Source organism: Chlorocebus sabaeus, chromosome 21 (genome assembly GCF_047675955.1).
Source record: "Chlorocebus sabaeus isolate Y175 chromosome 21, mChlSab1.0.hap1, whole genome shotgun sequence".
NCBI lineage: Eukaryota > Metazoa > Chordata > Mammalia > Primates > Cercopithecidae > Chlorocebus > Chlorocebus sabaeus.
The window spans coordinates 95,367,962-95,390,926 of record NC_132924.1 but is presented as its reverse complement, the minus strand read 5'-3'; the positions used below and the strand labels follow the sequence as shown (position 1 = coordinate 95,390,926).

Here is a 22,965-nt window from a genome sequence, read left to right as displayed (position 1 = left end):
GGACTACAAGTGCAAGCCACCACGCCCAGCTAATTTTTTTTATAGAGACAGGGTTTGGGGCTTCACCGTGTTGGCCAGGATAATCTCCATCTCCTGACCTCTTGATCCGCCCGCCTCAACCTCCCAAAGTGCTGGGATTGCAGGGCATGAGCCACTGCGCCCAGCCTCCTTCAAGTATTAATAGTAGTAATCTTTGTACAAATTACCCTGCCTCTTCACTGGAAAAACTAATGTATAGTCTCCCCTGCCCCAAAGAAGAAAACAGTCTAGCTTTTTTATTGACTACCTGTAATTGTTTAAACTTTCAAACATTGCTCATGAGAATTATTAGAATAGTGAAGGAATGAATTTGATAAGTTGCCTCCATTAGATTGAAAATAGATTGCCAACATTGTGTATGAATGCTATTAAAGGAAAGACCAGTAAAGACATTTATATAGTTATTTCAAGTTACAGCTAATGTTGTATCAGGGTGATGTTGAAAGGATCCTTGAATTTACGTGGTATATATTGACCTTTAGGCTACATATAAGAGCAGTAAGAAATTGCAGTAATTCTTACTGCACAGAAATAACTTTGTAACAAAAAAACAAATTATTTTTTATAAATGGAATAAGTAAGACATGCTCATTGCCTATACTATATATTGGTTAAGAGATGGACAATTTTATTATGTTATATAAATATGACCCCTCCAAAAAAAATGGCAAGAACTCTGTTTCATTTAGGGAGAAGATGTGACCACTGTCCTAGCGTCACTCACATGTATACCTTGAGTTGTTTTTTCCAGCAATGGTAATAGTTAAATGGCCCGTATCCTCTTTCACCTAATTTTCTTATAATATTTACTTTTGCAAATGAGTCTGCTGACAAAGGTTATAGATGTGTTCTGTGAATATGAAATGATGCAAGGCTAACTGACTTATTTGGGCATCAGTTCTACCTATCTATCATTAGGTAGATGGATCTACCTAATCTAATAGATCTACCTATCTAACTGGTAGCAGATCTGCATAATGATAGATAGTTATCATTTTGTTCTTATTAATGTCATACTCTAATCAATAATTCAATACAGATTAGGAACCAACCCAGGTGTAGATGGCACAAGCAAGAGTTTTCATTATCTAGTCCAGCTACATGAAGTTCAAGAAAGAGCTAAATATAAATCAAGAAGAAAAAGTCTTTAGCAGCCATGCAGGCTTCTATCCCTTCCTAGTACTGACTTTGTAGCATCTATAGCAAGGAGAAATTGTATTACCTCCTCTACTATTAGAAGACACCAAATGTTAGATAACTTTGGAAAGGTATTTTCCAAATCCACATCTTTGGCTCTACATAGGAAACTAGTTCATTGATACTCTTACCACATTTCTAAAAGGAAATAAATTGTTCAGATAATATTGGTAAATATTGAGTAGAAGCAATGGATAATCCACAAGATATTTTATATTTCATTTTGTAATATATTTAATATTTTCCCCAATATCTTCCTCATAATTTACTCAGCTTAATAAAAAAGTTTAGTTTATATTCCTTGAACACCCATAATAGTTGAGGGAGGCACCCTAAGGAAAGCTAACACTTTTTGGTTTGGTTACATTTTGTTTCATTTGTTTGTTTGAGACAGGGTCTGGCTCTGTTGCCCAGGCTAGAGTACAGTGGCACGATCACAGCTCACTGCAACCTCAACCACCCAGGCTCAAGCAATTCTTCCTCCTCAGCCTCCTAGCTAGCTGGGGCTGCAGGTGCATACCACCACTCCCAGCTATTTTTTTTTTATTTTTTATTTTTTGTGGAGAGGAGGTTTCACCATGTTGACCAGGCTGGTCTTGAACTCCTGGACCCAAGCGATCCACGTGCCTCAGCCTTCCAGAGTGCTGAAATTACAGGCATGAGCCATGGTACTCACACATTTTTAAATATTATTGATAAGCCAGCCAGAGATGATGCAAAGTAAATTGTATTTGCAATTGATAAATTTAATTACACATGGAAAATTTTTGGAAAAATTTGTTCATGTATACTGCTTGACATACTGGCCTTTCAAGATAGCCATTTAACAAACAAACAAAAAAGATATCTACAGATCTACAACTCTGTATTTTCAATTTGATCTCAAGTTGTGAACATCAGTAATAAACTTTTATTTGCTTTAATTATGGAATGTATTGAAGATGCTCACTGTTGGTTTAGTCTTAAGCTCATGTTATGACTGTAAGTTTTAAAATTATATTTCAGGTGTGATTAAATAATAATTTCACAATTGAGACCTGATGTTATTTTGTTCCCCCTGCTTTTCCTTCACAACAGAAACCAGGAATGGATCTGGCAGACACCTATATTATGTTTGTTCGGCAAAACCAAGATATTCTTCGAGAAAAGGTCAATGAGGAAATGTATATAGAAAAGTTATTTGATGTAAGTAACTTCCCTTGCAAGGTATGCTGACACCATAGATAAACTGCAAAGAGAAAAGTTGAATTTTGATGCTATGTTTGCAAAGCATACTCTCCTTTTTATGATCCTTTGTCTTCTATACTAAAAAGTTGAAGCTGGCCAGGCATGGTGGCTCATGCCTGTAATCCCAGCACTTTAGGAGACTGAGACCAGTGGATCACTTGAGGGCAGGAGTTCGAGACCAACCTGGCCAACATGGCAAAACCCTGTCTCTACTAAAAATACAAAAAAAAAAAAAAAAAAAAAAAAGGCATAACTGGGTGTAGTGATGGATGCCTGTAATCCCAGCTACTTGAAAGGCTGAGACACAAGAATCACTTGAGCCTGTAAGGCGGGGGTTGCAGTGAGCAAAGATTGCTCCACTGCACTCCAGCCTGGGTGACAGAGTGAGACTTGGTCTCAAAAAAAAGACTAAATAAAAAAATAAAAAGTTGAGGCCATTCTAGAAATAGACCATCAAAGATATATTTTTTGGTGTATGGGCCGGGGGAGCCGGCGTGGTGCCTTCTGAACATCTTCAGTTTTTTGTCTTGGTTACCTATTTACTGCAATCCATTCTTGCCATCAGTTCATTATAAAGGTAGAAGCTTTTTCTCCTTGAAGTTATTCCCCATTTCCAACTCCTCTTCATTTGCAGCTAACATCGATGGTAATTTTTATACTTATTTTGACTTCTGATGGAAGCCTTAATTAGCTTCCTTTTCTACATGAAAATTGTCACCATTAGAATGACTCTCAAAAACCTGAGGTTAGTTATAACAAGCTAGATAATAATAATTTTACTATGGTGTTCAGCATCTTTTCACTTGCCTTTTGTAGCATTCCATAAACCGAATCATGTTCTAATGGATGTGGTCCCTACTATAAGATGTTTTGAGTCAATATGATATTCTACAGTTAAACAAATAAGCTACAGTAAGCCCAATATCTGCCACTCTGCTGTTGAACATTTTTATCTGCATATAAAGTACTGATGTGTGCTAAATATGCAATATTACAGTTTTATCAGCACTAAGGTCTTCATTTAGGCATGACAATGCCTAGAAATGAGGATTGTGGTTTTGTATGCTGTGATCATCATGTTTCACGTATTCAGTATCCGTAAAGGAGACTAAGAGAGCAGTCAATTTAAATAACAATGTTGTCATTCATTTGTAATTTACAGTCAGTTCAAAGGAAATGATACTTTGCTTGTGACATAACTTTGCATAATTCACCACAATACAGATTCCTAAATGTAATATTTGCTTTGAAGCTTATTTATTTATGTACATCTTCTCTGCATTTTAGAAATGCTTTTCTGGCAGTTTCATTTAATTATGCAAGTTACTGCAAATGTTTTCGTAACAGCAATTCACGGGCTTCATGGTGACACTTCAGCTGTGGCAGTTACAGAAGGTCCTGCTACGTCATCCTCTCTGCCACGGTCTCTTGTGTCAGTGTTCACTGTCAGTTTGGGTGGTCAAAATGAATCTTATCTTTCATGTTTTCTGTTTCTACCCTTTACTCAGGCCATCTTACAATAAAAAGTATCACCTGTTTTAATAAGCTAAGTGTTAATATGTGTGAAAAAAATGATTTTCTAAACGCTTTGATGCCCTGCAGGGGTAGAAAAATTATCCATCCAGCTGGCTCTTTTACAAAATACTGAAACCATATTAGCAAATTCTGCTTCCATTTGATATTGCTCTGAATTTACAAGCATATGTTCCATTTCCAAGTTCTCTTTTACTTTTTCTGCTAATGTGGTGATTTTCAAAACTGTTGAACAGAAGAGGGAAATTGAGTTGATGTTATTCCCATTATTTTTCTTCTTAGAATAGCTAAAGCACATCTTCTATGATGAAGAGTTAAAGCCATTCTATAAGTAGACCATCATAGATAGATTTGTCAAGGGGAGAGGGTGAACCTTCTGAACATCTTCAGTTTTTTGACTTGGTGACCTATTTACTGCAATCCATTCTTGCCATCAGTTCATTATAAAGGTAGTTTTTTTCTCCTTGAAGTTATTCTCTACTTCCAACTTCTCTTCATTCACTGAAGTTCTTTGGAAGACTTTCTTTGTGGCAACAAAAACAGACAGAGGGAACTAAAGTGGCTCTAAGGAGGCCAACATTAAAATATGACACTAGTTTAATTGCCCTTGTTATATATACTTTCATTCAATACCTAAGCATCTGACATGGCTGTGGGTCTAAAAGTAACCCTCAATAAGCAATCATTCTGTTTTGGTTGTGAAGGTTTTGTATTTTGAATATCCCCGGTAGAACATTGGACTTGTTATTTGTAAAATAATTGTAATGTCCTTAAACATTCTAATATTTTTAAATTGCACATTTTTAATTACTTTATTTAAAAATAAAAATAGACCCTAATTCTGTTGATTTGTCATCAAGAATAACATGTATGAGGGGATCTAAAAGCCCCTAATTAGCCAAGATTGAATTTGCCTCAATTACAGTTAGAAAATGAGAGGTTATCAAGTACGTGTTAAAAGGTAAAGTAGAATGTGTATCTTAAGCAACAGATCATTACTGAGAGACATTATATAATTATTGGAAATCCACTTGGCTAGAGCCTAGAATAATATTGTTAGGTGTCAAAAAACAGTTGAAAATAATGACCCTATAAATACTGTTAGCAACCTTAGCCTATTACAGATAAAGATTGAAGAGAATAATTTCACTCAGGCATCACGACAAACTTTTGCTATTCCAATTAGAGTATTTCCTATATAAGTAAGTAAATGGATCTTGTTATCTTCAGATGCAAGTGAAAACATGCCTACACACATATTATAATGAGTTAAAACTTAGTTGTTTTAACCAACCCAGATAAGAAAACAAGGGCTACAGTTTCCGGGTCATGCAACATGAGGGCTTAAATTCTTCAAGAAATTCACTTAGTTTTGGAAATACCACACATAACACTATTTTTATATAAAACAATTAGTCTGCAAAACATATTCACCCCGCCCCCAACATTTTTGGAAAGCATGTTTTACTAAATAGTCTTTGCAGGTGATGCGGCTATGTTAAAAAGTTTGTGGAACTTCCCCTGAGTGTAGTAACTAACTACTCACAGTATCCCTGACCTCTGTAACTTTTTGATCATTTAAACATCTTGATTGTTCCTTATTTTTGTGATGAAATACCCCAGGGTTTGGTTTAAATAAGGTGCTATTGCTTAAGACCAAAAACATAACATTGCCCTAGATTTGTGCCCAATTATCTAGGAATGAGAATGATATCTTCAAGAGTTTTCAGTGTACAACCTACACAACCATTTACCACACAAAATCTGCTTCTGGAGCATTCTGCACTGCTGCTATCATTCCCATCTCCAATAACAAGTCATTAATGTCAAAGTATGAAAGAGGAAATGAATAAAATGTGCATTACCTTAAAGGTCATAAATAGGATAATCTTTAATTTTTATGTCAAATCTTGAAATATTAAAATTAAAAGTATCCTTTGAGGGCCACAAAAGCTAATATTAAGACAAATGTGAAGGTATTATATTCACTTCCTAAGCAGTCACATTTACAAAACACTTTTTGCTTAAAACAGAAATAATTTTTTAAAAGTTAAATAAATTATAGCAGGTCCATGATGTTAACAGAGAAAACTAAGTTTGTTTAAGGTACATCCTTAATCTTTTCAAACTATCAAAATAATAGCCATAGCTTTCACCACTACCATTCCCTGGCCACCTCCTTGTTCCAGGAAATGTGCTAGGTGCTTCACCTATATCATTTCCAAGCTCCTAGGCTAGATCCCGTCAATCCCATTTTATTCCTGTTTTTAGGTTAAAACGATCTCCCACTCAGAGAAGTTAAGTGATTTGTGGATTGTTGAGATAAACTTTGAAATCGTATTCTCAAGTTTCAAAATCTATGCTGTCTCTACCTTACCTCTGACTTACAAAATTTGAAGTGATAAAATAGTGTTATGGGAAAAGCTCTGGTCTGAGAATGCAGAAACTTGAGTTCCAACCACAGTTCTGCCATTAAATATCTGGTTGAGTTTGAAAAAGTTATGCCATCTGTGTAAGACTCAGTTTACTTAGTACATGTAAACTAAAGATGTTGGTCTGGAACTCCAGATGATTTCTGAAACTCTTCCAGATTTTAAACCAATTTTAATGTTAGCAATGATGACAGAAATTACTGGGCTGGTTGCATAAAGGATCTCGTACTTCAGAATAGTAATTTCTAAGTTATTTTGTGATAGCCAGGTGAAAACAAAGTGTCCCACCCAAGAAGCAGTAGCATGTGCAGTAGATTAATAGAAAAGAAAATCTATCTACAAAAATAGCTGCGCTATATGACATTGTATATATCTATCACTGTGGTTCTGAAATCCAATTTTTTTTTTTTAAAGTTGCAATACATATACTCTGTATTCAGGCTCAGTGTTTCCAGGTGACCAGGATGTTTTAAACAGAGGGTATCTCTGCCTCTGACGTGGTCACTGAGGCACATGCTAAGTTTATAATCTACATGCTACATTTACTTTTCCAATTTTAAAAAAGTGACTTATTGGGTAAGAAAACCTGAAAGAAATTATCCTGTAGTAGGAAAGATCATGATATACCAAAAGAAAGTTTTTCTGCTTTGAGTCTCTCTCTCTTACCCCAATGTCTTTTTTTTTTTTTTTTTAACACATAAGACATCATTGTCAGCAGTCTTTTTAAAATTTTTATCAAATCAAAACCACCTTCAACCTGATCCCAATATGAAAAGTATGACAAGATTTTCTAATTCTTCAATTCCATTTTTAATGCCTACTATGATGTTTCTTCCTAGGCAGAGTGGCTGCTCACTCTCTTAGGTTTCAGAACATGTAGCACAAGCTACACACATGGGTATACATGTGCCAGCAGAGTTGCCGGTACATTTCTTCAGAGCTTTGGCTCTCTGGGCTGGAAAGTAGTGATGTTTCAGAAGTCAAAACTGACATCTGTAGTAATGACCACAACAGCATTTCTCTTGTCATTTTCCAAGGTTCAAGAATGTTGAAATGTGGAGGCAATTGAGAGTTGACTGAAGCACATCTTATTTTCCCAGATAGACACTAAACCTACCTAACTCTCTAAACCATTGTGCATTTATTGGGCACTGCCCACCTTGAATCCCTTGGGAACTATCTCATTTTAGCTCTCATGATGCTGAAGACACATCAGGGTACAATATTTAATTGGTAAATCATGCAGATTAAACATGCTCTTTGTTATAAATTGATTAAATGTTTAATTGTGGAGGAGTTTCATCTCCACAAGATTTTTTTAATGTTATGATGTCTTGTAAAATTTAAAGTAATTCTTTAAATGATAGTTAATCAGTTATATTCATCCAAACAGCATTTTATAAAGGATTAATTTCCCAGGACTTTTTGTGAAAAGAATGCTTACTTTCCAGTAAAGAAACTCTAAATTAAACATTTTAAGTAAAATTGACCTATACGATATAAATGGATTCAGTAGCCTATTAGTGTAAGATAAAAAGAAAATAATGAAAATATTGTAACTGAATGTGCTTCTCAAAATGAAACTGATTTTGGACTTACATGCTCTTGTTTGGCTCTGGACTCCCAAACTTTAAGAAAGGGGGAAATGCCCAGAACTTTTTTCTTTTTTTAGATGGAGTTTTGCTCTTGTCACTGAGGCTGGAGTGCAGTGGTGCAATCTCGGCTCACTGCAACCTCCACTTCCAGGTTAAAATGATTCTCTTGCCTCAGCTCCGGAGTAGCTGGGACTACAGGCATGCATCACTACGCCTGGCTAATTTTTATATTTTTAGTAGAAACAGGGTTTCACAATGTTGGCCAGGCTAGTCTCAAACTCCTATCCTCAGAAGATCTGTCTGCCTCCACCTCCCAAAGTGCTGAGATTACAGACATGAGTCACCACGCCCAGCCTGCCCAGAACTTTTGAGCTAGTGTTTCACATCAGTGCCCAAACATTTTGATGTGAGAATTTACTCATTCTTGGTAAGATTAACACTGCTATTCTTAATGTATTTAAAGATTGTTTATTACTGTGTTGATTTCCTGAGAATAGTTGAAATCAACAAAACATGGATAAGAGTGACCATTAAATAGAACTTTCACAATACACAATTGAAATCAACAAAACATAGATAAGAGTGACCGTTAAATAGAACTTTCACAGTACGCTTGGTTGTATGCATTTAGCGCTGATAATGTACTATTTCAATCATATTATTTGAGTGAGTTTCTTTGTGTACGTAATCAGCCTGTTTACTAGGAATGCAGGCTGGAACCCACTGAGATGGAAGACCATCTTTGCCTTCTTGCATGTCTTATAATTCCATGATATAGAAGTATTCTAGCTGGGCAGGGTGGCTCATGCCTATAATCCCAACACTTCAAGAGGTCAACGTGAGAATGATCACTTAAGTCTAGGAGTTCAAGAAGATCCTGGGCAACATAGCAACAAATTGTTACTATATATATATAAAATATATATTATATGTATAGCAACATATAACAATTTGTTGCTATGTTATATGTTATGTTATTTGTTGCTATGTTATATATTTTATATATATATATATATATATATATATATATATATAAATTAGCCTAGCGTGATAGTGTTTTCCTGTAGTCCTAGATACTTCGTAGGCTAAGGCAAGAGGATCATCCAAGTCGAGGAGTTTGAGGCTGACAGAGCAAGACCCTGTCTCAAAAAGAAAAATGGGAAACTTTCTTATATGTGAATGTCGGTTTTAAAATAGCAGTTTTCCTCTTTTCAATTATGTTTCACTTTTTAATAACTGTATAGTTGTTATATGGTCTTCATAAATTAGTATAGATTCCCATTAGGGTATTTTCATTTTGGTTTTATTTTTATATAAAAGTACTATTATATATAATAATTAACTGTTGTACCAGTATACCCAACCATGATTTTCCTATCAACACTAAAATACTAATATTATTCCCATGTCATAGCCATTATTTTCCTTTTCCATCAGTAGAAAGGGATGTATGATATGAGTACAGTGATGTACTTGAGGCCGTTTGAGGTTATTTATTTATTGGGTTTTTTTTTTTTTTTTTTTTTGAAACAGAGTCTTATTCTGTAGTCTAAGCTAGAGTGCAGTGGTGCAATCTCAGCTCACTGTAACCTCTGCCTCCCAGGCTCAAGCAGTTCTTCCTCAGTCTCCCAAGTAACTGGGACTACAGGTGTGTGCCACCATGCCTGGCTCATGTTTTGTACTTTAGTGGAGACAGGGTTTCACCATGTTTCCCAGGGTGGTCTCGAACTCCTGAACTCAAGCAGTCTCCCCACTTTGGCCTCTCAAAATGCTCAAATTACAGGCATGAGCTACCATGCTCAGCCGAGGTAATTTATTTCTAAACATCGTTGTGTTGTGTACCTCAGTACCTCATTGTGTACTAAAGGTGGATAAAAAGTTTAACTTTTTGGTTATATGTATGATAGGAGGAGTGTCTCATTCATCTCACATGTTGTAGCAATGTGTTACTTAGCTGCTTTTAACACATTGTTTTCCAGCTGTTGTCATTGTTGTGTTTCATTGTATATAATCCTGCTTTGGTTTACTTATGGTATTTGGACTCAAACTGAAGTTGTTTGGCCCGTTTTAAGATAGTCATAGCCAAGCCTGTTTCTGTATTGTCTTCTCTGCCTCAGTAGATGCCATACAGAGCTGCTCCTCGGCTTTTTTTTTCCTTAAAGTTTGTTTCTCTTTAAAACCTCTGCTCTCAAATTACAGTTGTCTGGTTCATTTGAGTTAATAATCCTCATTGTAATGTTAAGTTATTATTTGTAAGTGTAAGAATTTATAAAAGGATCAACTTTTGATGTATGGTGTATTCCAAAATAGCTTTGGCAAGTCCAGACGTGGTTCAGAGAGGCCAAAGGCCCTCATTTGAATCAGAGCTGTTGGTGAATTAAAACCTGAGAACCTTGAGATAAGCATGCCCAATTGCCTAAAAGAAACTCAATCAGAAAGTGTATTATAGCTTGTTGATCTTATTTCTTTGATAATTCAAAAGAATGTTCAAGAAATATGTGGGCTTCTTGCTTAGATTCTTGAAATGTGATCGTGGAACACAATTGTCATTTGGCACATTCCCAGAAATACACATCTTTGCATGAGGCACCTGGACATATGTGGCAGGTCTGGTAGAATCAGCTAATTAACAACACAGGCTTAAACAGGCACCTCATCTGGCAGTGCAGTTAGTTGCCTGATGGTGCTCAGCAGGATTTGGTAGTGCTTTTTATTTTTCTATCCTAATGGTCTGCTGCCCACCTAATTTTGCCTTATTGTCAGTCACTACTTACCGCAGCTTGGGGCCCTCCCAGGAGGCTAAATTATTATCAAAGGATTAGGGAGATGTAGCCTTGCAGCTCTGACATTTCTGATTACTTGTCTATGCCAGAACACTAATTAGCTGTGACTAATTAAGAAAAATGTTCCTGCCATAGAAAACCATTTAAAAGAACTGAGAAGTAGAAAAGCAATTCAAAAGCTGAGCAGTGCTCAGATTTGCTGATGCTCTTTAGATTTCCACCAGAGCCTTAACTCACCTTTAATTGTGCCTAGAATTAAAAAAAGAAATTCCACATGCAGACTGACCGGAGGATTTTACTTGAATAGGAAAAAGAAAAATGTTGATCACCTAAGCTCTCTTAACAATGGTAAAACTGTGTTTGATGAATGGAAGGTGACACAACTTTCATTTTCATGGAAAAATTGTTCTAAACACCAATTGCATAAATGTATGTTTGCGTATCCACCTGAGTCAGTAACAAAGGCTTAAGTCACTGAAGAAATTAGAATATTCCCTCTACTGATTTTATAAAAGACTGTTGAATTGATTATAAGGAACATGTTGAGCATTTTGAAAGTTATTTAGCCTTGCTTTCATGTATCTTTCATCTTTAAGATGGTCTAGAAATTCTGACCTCTCTATGTAGAGCCTGTGACTTTGCATGCTTGCACTTCAACTGGTCTCTAGTGCCTTGCTCATGGAAATGCCTAGGCTTCCCCTGAGACCAGCATTTCTATCCGTTGACCACTGCAATGTTTTCATAGAACAGATAGCTACTACCCTCCATCCCTTCCATCCTAACTTCTTAAACAAATGGCATGGTGGCTTTAAAGCCATTTTCTATGCTGGCTTGTTGTATTCCCCTCTGTGAATCACACCTTCTGCAAGGTCAAACCATTCACAAGTGGGCACAGCAGTGGCAGCCAGGTCACCAATGTTGACTAAATCCAAGTAAAGAAAAAAAAAAATCTGTGTAAGGAAGCAACAGAACCATCATTACATGTGATTATTGAATGCATTTGCAGGAAACTATATATAAAATAATTTTAAACTTTTGTATAAACACCTAACCTGTAAGAGAGAGCCCTGAATTTCCTGATCTTAGCACAGCCCTAGATAACACATCATCTAAATTTTGCTCTCTTATTATGAGCAAAATACTTCACTGGGGGAAAAAAATAGTTCTCACCCCTACCTCACCTACATTCTTCATGCTGATTTTTAAACCCATTTCTCTCTTTTCTCTCATTGGAGAACAAAAGGCAGGTAGCCAGCATCCTCTAAGGAATAATCGTTCCTAAATATGAAGACTGTTATTAAGGTACCTGTCATACTTGTCTACTCCAGGATAAATAATCCCTGTTTGTTTAAATTCACTCCGTGGGCCTTTTATTTCTAGCCCTTTAATCATCTTTGTGGCTGTCCTTTGAAACTTCTCAAAGTGTTCTCTGTCATGCTTAGGGTTTAGAGTCAAGGATAGGATGCAGTATTTCAATGTGGCTGAACAAGATTCTTTCAAGCCTTCTATTTATTCATTCCAATATATAACTTTCCCATACTTTTGCTCTACTGACCTCTGTAGTTCCATATATTCTCTGTATTTGTTTTTGTTGACTTTTTCTCTTACTGGTTACATATCTTAAAGATAGGCAATAATCTGAGGTCAGGAGTTCAAGACCAGCCTGGCCAACATGGTGAAACACCATCTCTCTTAAAAATACAAAAATCAGCCGGGTGTGGTGGCACACGCCTGTATCCCAGCTACCCAGGAGGCTGAGGCAGGAGAATCACTTGATCCTGGGAGGTGGAGGTTGCAGTGAGCCGAGATCGTGTCTCTGTACTCCAGCCTGGGTGACAGAGCGAGACTACGTCTCAAAAAAAGATAGGCAATAAATGTATAAGTTTGTTGATGTAGAATATTTATTTTTGAGGCAGTAAAAGTACATGTTGATTGATGTAGAATATCCATTTCATTAATGTTTTACATTATAAGATCTAGAAAACAAACTCATCATTCAATTACTATGTGTAAAAAAATGGTGGGGAATGTTGAGATTAAAACTTCAGGCCTTGGCTTTGCCCATAGAGATGGCTATCTATGTCACAATGACTCAGTAGGAATCTAGTGAGAATAGAAAGTTGAAACCCCTCTTATTAATTATTTAATCATTTAACTTATATTTATCAAGCACTTTTTAGACCACACACTTTGCTAGAGGCTTGGAATACAGTATTAAACAAGATAGACCAAGTCCTTGCCACAAGTGAGCTTACCAAATGGGTATTTTTGAAAAATTTTTATTTCCACATAAAATGTTTTATTTTTTATCTGAAGAATAGCTATCCACAGATTTTTTTTTAAATGAAAGTACTCTGGTGAACTGAAAGTCAATTCTGTTTCAAAATAGATACTAATAATTAATCTATTAAGTTGTTTATTTCTCCCTCTGCTTCAAGTGGATGATTGTGAACTTGCTAAAGGTTTAGAGCCAACACAAAGTTTGTATCCAGTTCTAGCACCTGCATTAAATGATGTGACTGTGAGATAAGAACACACTCTTGCTCTCTATTCTTCCTGGGTTCTTAGCTCAAAAGCCAGGCTTATATCAGCTCCCAAACAAGCTCTTATATCCCTGCAGACAGAAGTCACTATTTCCACAGCAACAATATTTTTCTGCCTTTCTTTAAAAACAGCTCACAAAGCCAACAAGCGTAGAAGGCACCCAGGACATGTCACTTAGTGGTGAAAATACACAGGCAGCACAGCCACCCATGCCTCCCAATATACCCCACAGCCTCAGAATGAGTGCCTTTAGACCTGAGCATATGCTAAACAGGCAGCTCCCTGCTTGGGGGATAACCTCTGGAGGACTGAGTACATCAACATCTGAACTCATAGTGTTAGCATAGCTTTGTAAGTGAGTGAGAGTGTGTGTGTGTGTGTGTGTGTGTGTGTATTCTCATATATGTACGTAGATTTGAAAGTTTATCAGTTTATAGTACTTTCTCTTTTATTTCATTCATCATCTAGAATTAAATTATACTGTCACATTTTAAGCCCCATTTGAATCCTGTTTTAAATTTTTTTGGCCAAATGCAACTGTTTACTTTTCAATGATTTATACAGCTTTAGCATGTATTTAATTATTTTTCTATTAAGGAAATATGTGATTCAAGTCAACAGTGAATCTGGCTCTAGTGTTCATCTGTCCTTTGTCTATTGAAAAGCTGCCTGTCTACTATTATAGATATAATATATATATAATTTTATATTTATAAATACTTAAATGCATGCAGTCTTTTCATGAAAACTGAATGCATGCTCTGTGCCAGACATTCTACTAAGGGCTGGAGATAGCAATACAAGTAAGATTCAGTTAAAGCCTTGTGTATACTCACAGCTGATTGAGGGAGACATAAACTACATTGTGCAATATTTTTACAGACACCTGTGTAGAGTTCTAGGAGCAGAAAATAGGTGAGCACCTAATTGTACCTAGTAAGAGATAGTATTGGCTAAAAAGCAGAGATAATGAATGGTTGAGCTGAGTCTTAAAGGCTGACATGAATCTGGACAGGGAGATGTAGTTGGGAATAAAGTCCCGACAGAGGAATGGGCATGCCCAGAGACCAAGGGTATAGAGAAGCCTAGCATGTGGCAGAGCTGCAGGTGGGTCAGTTTGCTGAAAAAGGTTCCCGTGGGACTGCACTGGGACTCAGAGACAGAAAGGTAGCTGTCTACTCCTGTCCTTAGGAAACTCTTAAAAGAAGATTTTGGAATGTGTCCCATTTTTATAAGGAAACTGAAGCAGAAAGACCTGCTAACAGCTGATTCTCAGGTGTGAGTTTTATCTCAAGACTAAGTTGTGCCATTAAAGAGCAGTTCCAAGAGCCCAATGTACTTTTATGTAAATCCTATATTATGGATTTAAAATGCAGTATTTACCAAAATTTTATATACTATGTTCAAAATAAGTCAACCAGATGAAAATGTCATACTGCCTAAAGGAATCATTCATAAAGATGATGTTTATACCCCAAATTAGTACACACACCATTATAACTGGATTTATCAATGAGCCAAACCATTAACTAGTCACTTCACTCAAAAGATTAGCCAAACCAGTATGCATCCCATCAAGGACACTAAGAAAGGGAGGGGAGAACAACTGATTGTCTGAAATTTTCCCTTTATAATTACTAGTCTTTTTAGTACTAGGAAAGGAGCCACAGAATAAACTTGCAGAGGCACTTGCTTATTTGATAATAAAGAACAGTATTTTTTAAATACTTTTCATGTAGTTTGAAGAAAGAGGTAGTTTATTACTTTGAGGACATCTTGGAATGAAGGGAATTTTGGAAGTAGTAGTGAACTGAAAAGAGCTTTTGCAGTTCCCAATTTACGGAACTTGTCCTGTTTTTGAACTTATTCTGTTATATAACTGAAGAGGATCTAATTTGTCTGTAAATATCTCTGTTATTATATTCATGTATTTTTTAAAAGATGAAGTATGGAACTCCAAAGATAGGGAAGTTTTTTCAACATTCAGCAAGCGTTTATTAGGCACCTATTTTATACCAACCTTCCCCATGTTAGCAGTTTTTACATTTTTCATTCCTTAATAGACATGATATTCTTAATTTGCAAACTTCCTGATGGAGTTAAAAAATGAAAATTTCCCTGAATATGACTTTATTCAACATAGAAAAAAGCAGCATGAATCGCATGCTTCTCTGTTCTGACTGAAAAAAAAAAAAAGATGATGAAGTAAGTCCCATATATAGAGTTCTACTATGGATGAACCAAGGATCTTCTTTCCACATTGCATTGTTTTGCTACAGTAGAACAAATATTTTCCAGTATTTTTAATCATTATGGTGTACAGCACTTTAAAATGCATCTTAAGAGAGTAGATAAGATGTATAGCATAATAGCCATTTGACTGGTTATCCTAATAAGGAGTGTGATTCTTCGAAGAATTTATTTACATTGTATATTACATTATTGGATTTACAGAATTGTTTAATCTTTAGAAATGTGGATTGCTTCAACCTGCAAAGCAAATTAAATGGTTTTTTTGAAAATAATTAATAGGTACCTTCTCTATTTGTGCACAATCCTATGTTACAGTGACTGTCAGTAAGGACCATGAATGCTAATGACACTTTTCCTAGTTTTCTGCTAGAAGCACCGAACTGCTCTTAAGAATCAAAGGTGTTATTGACAAAACAGAAATCCAGATGTCCTTCTAAAGAGAAGTGTAATAACACAGGAGTTATGAGCACAGACTCTGGAGTATAAATATAACATATAAATCTTTACCACTTAAGTCGTACTTGTTGTATAAACTTGAATAAGTAAATTGCTTAATCTAAACTCAGTTTTGTGTCTGTGTAAACTCGGTTTCCAGATACGCAAAATGGGAATAATTACACCCACTTCATCAATGTTATCATAAGAATTAAATGAATTCTTTGTTTGTTGTTTGTTGTTTGTTTTGTTTTGTTTTTTGAGACAGAGTCTCGCTGTGTCAACCAGGCTGGAGTGCAGTGGCGCGATCTCAGCTCACTGCAACCTCCACCTCCCAGGTTCAAGTGATTTTCTTGCCTCAGCTTCCCAAGTAGCTGTAATTACAGGCACACGCCACTGCACCCAGCTAATTTTTTATATTTTCAGTAGAGACGAGGTTTCGACATGTTGGCCAGGCTGGTCTCCAACTCCTGGCCTCAAGTGATCCACCCACCTCTGCCTCCCAAAGTGCTGGGATTACAGGCGTGAGCCACTGCACTGGCCTAAATGAAATTTTAACTGAATCACTTGCACTTCCTATGAAGGATAAAATAAATATCAGATGCCTTTATAATTAGAATTCATAAAAATAATACTAATAAAAACAGTATCTGTAATTCACAGTCCTTCATAAATCTCATTCCTCAGTATACTTTATTGTTTCATTTTTATGTCTATAAATTAAGAGGCCAGATGAATAAGTTAAAAACATAACAGGGCCAGGCGTGGTGGCTCAAGCCTGTAATCCCAGCACTTTGGGAGGCCGAGACGGGCGGATCACGAGGTCAGAAGATCGAGACCATCCTGGCTAACACGGTGAAACCCCATCTCTACTAAAAAATACAAAAAAAACTATCCGGGCGAGGTGGCGGGCGCCTGTAGTCCCAGCTACTTGGGAGGCTGAGGCAGGAGAATGGCGTGAACCCAGGAGGTGGAGCTTGCAGTGAGCTGAGATCGCACCACTGCACTCCAGCCTGGGCGACAGAGCAAGACTCCGTCTCAAAAAAAAAAAAAAAAACAAAAAAACAAAAAAAAAAAACAGACAGTAGAAAGTTCTGGAACTCTAGATGATTCTTCTTTATTCTGGAAGAATTCTGTCATTCTGTAAAAACGAATGACAACTGGGTTTTTCTCTTCCATTCATTTTTATAAGAATCACAAGCTCATCATGCCTTTTCCTCTAAGTCAAATTTAAACTCAGTATTTCTATAGAGCATTCAAATCTTAGTATTTTAAAGATAGATTCATATAATCTACCCCACATATTACAGATGAGAAAGCTCAGGCATAGAGAAGGTGTGTAACAGGCTCAATCAAGCAAATAGTAGCGTAAAAGGGGCTAGCACTGCCTACCCTCATGGGATCTGCATTTGTGATCTTCTCTGGTGTGTTGACAACCAGCCCACAGCTGCCATGTCCAGATGCAAGTCTCTTCTCTTCCCCCACCATGAGTGCCTCTGGATCGAGCTGGGAATGTGACTGGCATAGGTTGGGTTAAACACTTCCTGTATTTTTAACCCTAATAGACTGGTTTCACTTTTCCTTAAATATAGCCCTTATTCCTATTCCAAGCCAGGAAAGTATTCACACTTAAAACTTGCAAAATGCTTGTGCCTGGTTTTATGGAACCAGGTATGATAGTTTCAGTGGGATGCATTTAACAGTGTGGAAAAACCTTGATGTTATTATATTAAATTTACCATTAATATAACATTTGCATTTTAGTGCTTAGACATGAGAAATGAGTGAAACAGAGCCACACATTTAGTTACACTGAATAGATGTACTGTTGACAAAATGAACACTCAATGTATAATGAAACATTCATATTTACTTTTTAATATATTAGTGAATTGTAGTGCATTAATGTTTCTAAATATTTTGTTGCTCTTTAAAACTACTAAATGATCTTACAGGATGGTTTATATTTATCAAATTTATCCAAGCCTTCATCATTTAAAAAGTACTGTTTGTTCTTTCATTTAATTTAACTTTATATTTAAAAGGTATGAGATTTTCTAGGCGTTATTTCATTTTAACACAATGGCTCAACTCTTGCTAAACATACAGATTCTTTTGAAATAAATGAAGAAATACATAATCTGGAAACATGGCCATTTCATGTCTTAATTCACTAAAAAGTGTTGGTTCTTTGGTTCTTTTTCTTTTCTTTGTCACTTATTGAGACAAGCATAGCTGGAGAAGAATAAAAATGCATCAGCTAGTTGTACCAATTCATAATCAATAAAAAGCTAAACACTTAAGTAGAAAATATATCACAGATTTGTACCCTAGCGAAGCAGCTATTTTTACCTTGCCATCATCATCAGAAGCCGCATTCTGACAAAAATCATTTGCTTGAAGCAGCCATGATATAGAAACCCTATGTGGTCTTGTGATTCAGATTTAGGAATATCAGCCTTGGAGGGTCTAAAGGCATTGTGCATTAGTATGTATTGAGACCTCATTCCAGGTGGCAAGCAGCTGGACTTTTGGAAAATAAAACTTCCAAAATAAAGGTGCTTGTTTCCAGGCAATACGTGTTATATTTAATTGAATCGTCCTCAAAATGCTATAAATTAGGCAAAAAGGAGAGTGCATATTTAATATATTTGTTTTGTATTTCCAATAGTCAACAGAATAATGAAATTCCTTAACTACTTCTCTTTAACTTGCATGAAGAAAGCACGGTATGTTGCTAAATCTCTTTTCACCAGCTCTGCGGAGAAACAACTTTAATCCTTGTTAGAAAATTGCCGAGTCTGGGACTGACAAAGAGCTCATGCTTGTTCTATTGTTAGTGCTCCCCGGCCCCAAGAGCAGAGCCCTTTACAGCTGCGTGGATCCCGCCTGGCTCAGCTGCACTATTTAGGAGATGAGGTTTGTCAATTTCTATTGACAATGGAAAGAGTTTTTCAGGGCCTGTAGCAGTGCTGACACAGTTGGGGATCAATGCCAGCCATTCAGACTGCACCCTCTTTCATTGCTTTGGTTTGTTAATTCAAGACTAAAGGTCCACTGAGGGGGTTCAGGGTGTTTAAGAAAGCTGATGAACTGTTTAAGAAAGCTGATGAACTGCAAGCGTTTATAGCCCTGGTGTGGCAATTTCCATAGTCAGTGGCAACTCCTGGCACTGAGGGAGCTGTGTCCTTGTTGACCCTCTTGTTATTAAAAATGCACAAGTGCTGCGCTTCTCAATATTTCAACACTCTTTCATTGTCAATACCACCTTCTGAGCCCTTCAGCTTGTTGCTTGCTCTAAAGATCTTCTTAGATTGGGTTTGAAAACTTCACCTTAAACACTAGATTAGACTGATGTTCTGTTTTCCGTGCTCCTGTTGATTTGTTGAACCTTCCCAGGGCTGGAAAGCAAGTAGCAGCTTGATGGGGAGACGGGCTGCTAATATGATTTACCAGTCTACAGTCATGCACAATAAGTGTGAATAAATACAGGGGTCTCACAGAGTCAACCCTAGCCTTTCCTTTTCTTCTATTTTTGCTTTAAAAGAGATATCTCAAGAAAATGAAGTGAGTAACGCATGCCCTTACAGGAGTTGAATGAACCACAAAAAGAAGAAAAAAACATATTTTTGCTAAAGCGGTAGGCTGCTGTCATGGATTGATGTAGAAAAAATTTGTAAAATATACACTTACTGCTTTATTCCTGTGTAGACCAAGGCAAAGAATAAAGCAGTAATGCCATTCCCATACCTTCTGTGCAAGCTGCGGCACCCCTTCCTTTTCATCCCCTACAGGGAAAAGTGAATGGTCAACCAAGTTGTTTTATAAAATTAACTTTTCCAAAGTGAAAAGGCGCTTTCTAACATGGAGACTTTACGGCACATTCACCCTTTTCCAATTTTTTGTTTGGTTTGGTTTGGTGGAGGGGGTTGGGGAATGAAGAGAACCTACCTTTGACTTTTTTCTCAGTGTGAGAAAATGGTACCTACCCTATTCAGTAGTCAAAAGAAGGACATATTAATTCCAGCACTAGAAATAAGAAGGTGCTAAAGGTTTCTCCTTGGTGGCTTTCATTGTTTAAGGTGTGTGCGTGTATGTGTGTGTGCGTGTGTGTGTGCGCGTGTGTGTGTCTCTGCGTTTTACTGTATACAAGAAAGCAGTCATAGTGGGAGCTTTGTTGTTGTTAGCCTATTCTTAGTGGCAGCAAATATTCTGAGCTAAGTTGCTGCTTTTCCTTAATCATTTGCTTAATTTAGCTGAAATGCCTCTTGAAAATGCTTTGACTTAGGAGCCAAAAATATACATTCTTATTTGATAGAATAATTTTTTCTTAGAGGCTTTTGCTGATAGAACAATTTATTGACCTTCAAAGTAAGATGATGATAAAGTAGCTTAAACATTTTACTTAATAATAGTTCTCTTTTGCTGCTTTTGCAGCTAATTTTAGATCATTTTATTCCCAAATTCTTTTTCTCTAAAATTATCATTTTGGCATTGTATTAAATAAGTTATATATAAATGATTTCTGTGTTACATTGTATGTCTTTTCAATTATCACTTAATTATAAGTGCCATTATATATGGTGGAAAAATGAAGTTAATTTTAAATTATATAAGGATTTTCAAGAACATAAAGATGCATATAGAGTAATTTTAAGAAAGTTTGTTCATTTCCCTCAAATTTATATAACTTACCAAGTTACAGTAACTGTGCAGTCTAACAGAGTAACTAGTATGTTATGATAGACTTCGTAAAGTACATATACTTTCTCTCCTTCAACAAGAAAGAAAAATTTACTATCCCGTGCAAAATGACTGTAATTTTTAAGAGTCACATCCATTAGGACAATATTTTCACTTTCAAATTATCTAGAGTGTGGTGTGGTGGAAGGGCCTCAATTAACTGTACTCATATTCAATATCACCAATACTTGTGAGTGTCTGCCTGTATTAAAATAGAAATCAAGAAGTTGAAGCTGTAAATAATTTGAAATAAGTAGCATAGAATTTAATGTTGGAAATTAAAATATCTATAAAAGATTTTGAGACTTAATGTGCCAGTTAAAGTACTGAATTTACTAGAAGTTTACTTTTTTAGGAATTTTGGAGTATGACTGTCTTGTTTTATAAAACTTATTGCTGAAATTTTTACATGTCCTGAATATTAAGAAAGTGCTTATTAGGAAGGAGCAAAATCAGGTACAGGAATAACATATGTTTTAAAAATCATGATCCATCTCACATTTTTAAAGCTTGAAGCTTTTATTTATCCATTTGATTGCTGTTATTTAGTATATCAGTTATCCATTTAAATTAGCTTACCTCATTTGATGCATATATGTTCATTATACTAACAAATTAATAGAAATAAGCATGGTAAAAATGTAAAATTCATTTTTAATTTATACTTAAAATACCATTTCTTGTTAAACTAAATTGTATCCAATACAATTTATAAATATAAATCCAGATGAATTTCAGACTTGGATCTGTGAAAATTTATTTTAGAAGTTGAATTTATGGTTTTATTATGTAGAAAAATTTTTTTTTCTAATTTTTTTTTCTGTGTTTAAATTCTTAAGAACGTATGCACACACATACGTGATCTGGACTGTCACTATGTTTGTATATACAAACAAGGCACAAAATCTCTTGTCTTTAAAAAACTCTTTTGTCATTTCCTAAATGCTGAGTGGACATGGAAATTTCTCACTTTTATCTGAATGAGTAGCATTATTCTTAGAGTGTTATCTAAACCTAGCTCTGAATCACTGTATCCCTTAAAAATGTCATTTGTAATGGCAGATTGTCTTATTTGAAAATAGGAACAACATTTTCTTTTACTAGACTGACAGACATATAGGAGCAGAAAACTGCATTAAAGAAGAATTTCAGTTTTTCTCTTAAGAGAGTTGTAATAAACAGAAAAATTATGGAACCTCCAAAACTACAAAATGAAACACATCCTTTTCATTCATAATTTGGTCAACTGACACCTATTTTGTGATTCTTATAAGAATTCAATCTTTATAATGTTTCTTCCTAAGATCTCAATGAATCTTTATTTTAGATGGTTTTAAAGAGCTTGGTAAATATTTAATTGATAAAGGTGTGATTGAGGATTACTGTTTAATAAGTTGTAGGGTTTTGTTTTTTGTTTTTTGTGTTTTTTTTACCATCGCTCCTTTAAAATGTAATTTTTAGGTATTGGCCACATGACTTATAGCATAACACATCTTCTTTTTGATTTTTATTTAACATGCAGGCCAATGGAAAATTTTCCTTTGAAAATAATTTACCTCTTTTTTCCTGCTGCTTGGCTGTCCATTCAGTCCTAAAACATGTATTTAGGACCCTTTGTTACCTACAATTTACAAAGCAGACCACTAAGCTGCAAAGTGCAAAAACACTGTTTCCGTGAATATGTTACAGCTGAAAGACTGTAATGTTAATTCATTTAAAGAACAGCCTAGGTCAACTTAACAGATTTTCTAGCAAAGCATACAATTCTGTTAATAGGAAATTATAGCATTATTGACTTCAAGTGCTGATCTGTGGTCATTTCAGAGTGTTTTATTACCCCCTCATTACCGAATCTGTTAAATGAATACTGCAGAGGTTGTTTTCTTTTTTGTTCTCCTCCCGTGCCCCAATTCTCCATTCCAGCAATGGTACAGCAGTTCCATGAAAGTCATTTGTGTGTGGTTGACTGATAGATTAGACCTCCAGCTCCATATTTACCAGCTGAAGACGCTCATCAAGATTGTGAAGGTAAACAAAATGTGTTTAGATATGAATTGCCCACCAAGCTATAAGGAATAATGACAAGATACTGACGTACAAGAAAACTGTATTTGATGTAACTAAAAAGTATCACTTATTAGCAATGATGTGCTGCTGTTTACTTCCATTTTTAGTTAGATTAAC

At 35.8% G+C, this 22,965-nt stretch overlaps 1 protein-coding gene across 8 annotated transcripts in view; it reads left to right on the top strand.

Moving 5' to 3' along the window:
* The window catches only part of CADPS2 (calcium dependent secretion activator 2), a 560,307-nt gene that overhangs the window by 531,484 nt on the left and 5,858 nt on the right, over positions 1–22,965 (top strand). For all 8 annotated transcript variants that reach the window (XM_073009305.1, XM_073009306.1, XM_073009312.1 and 5 more), the window contains 2 exons: positions 2,314–2,421; positions 22,705–22,809. In XM_073009305.1, coding sequence (XP_072865406.1) covers positions 2,314–2,421; positions 22,705–22,809 — 213 coding nt within the window. The remainder of the gene's footprint in view (positions 1–2,313; positions 2,422–22,704; positions 22,810–22,965) is intronic.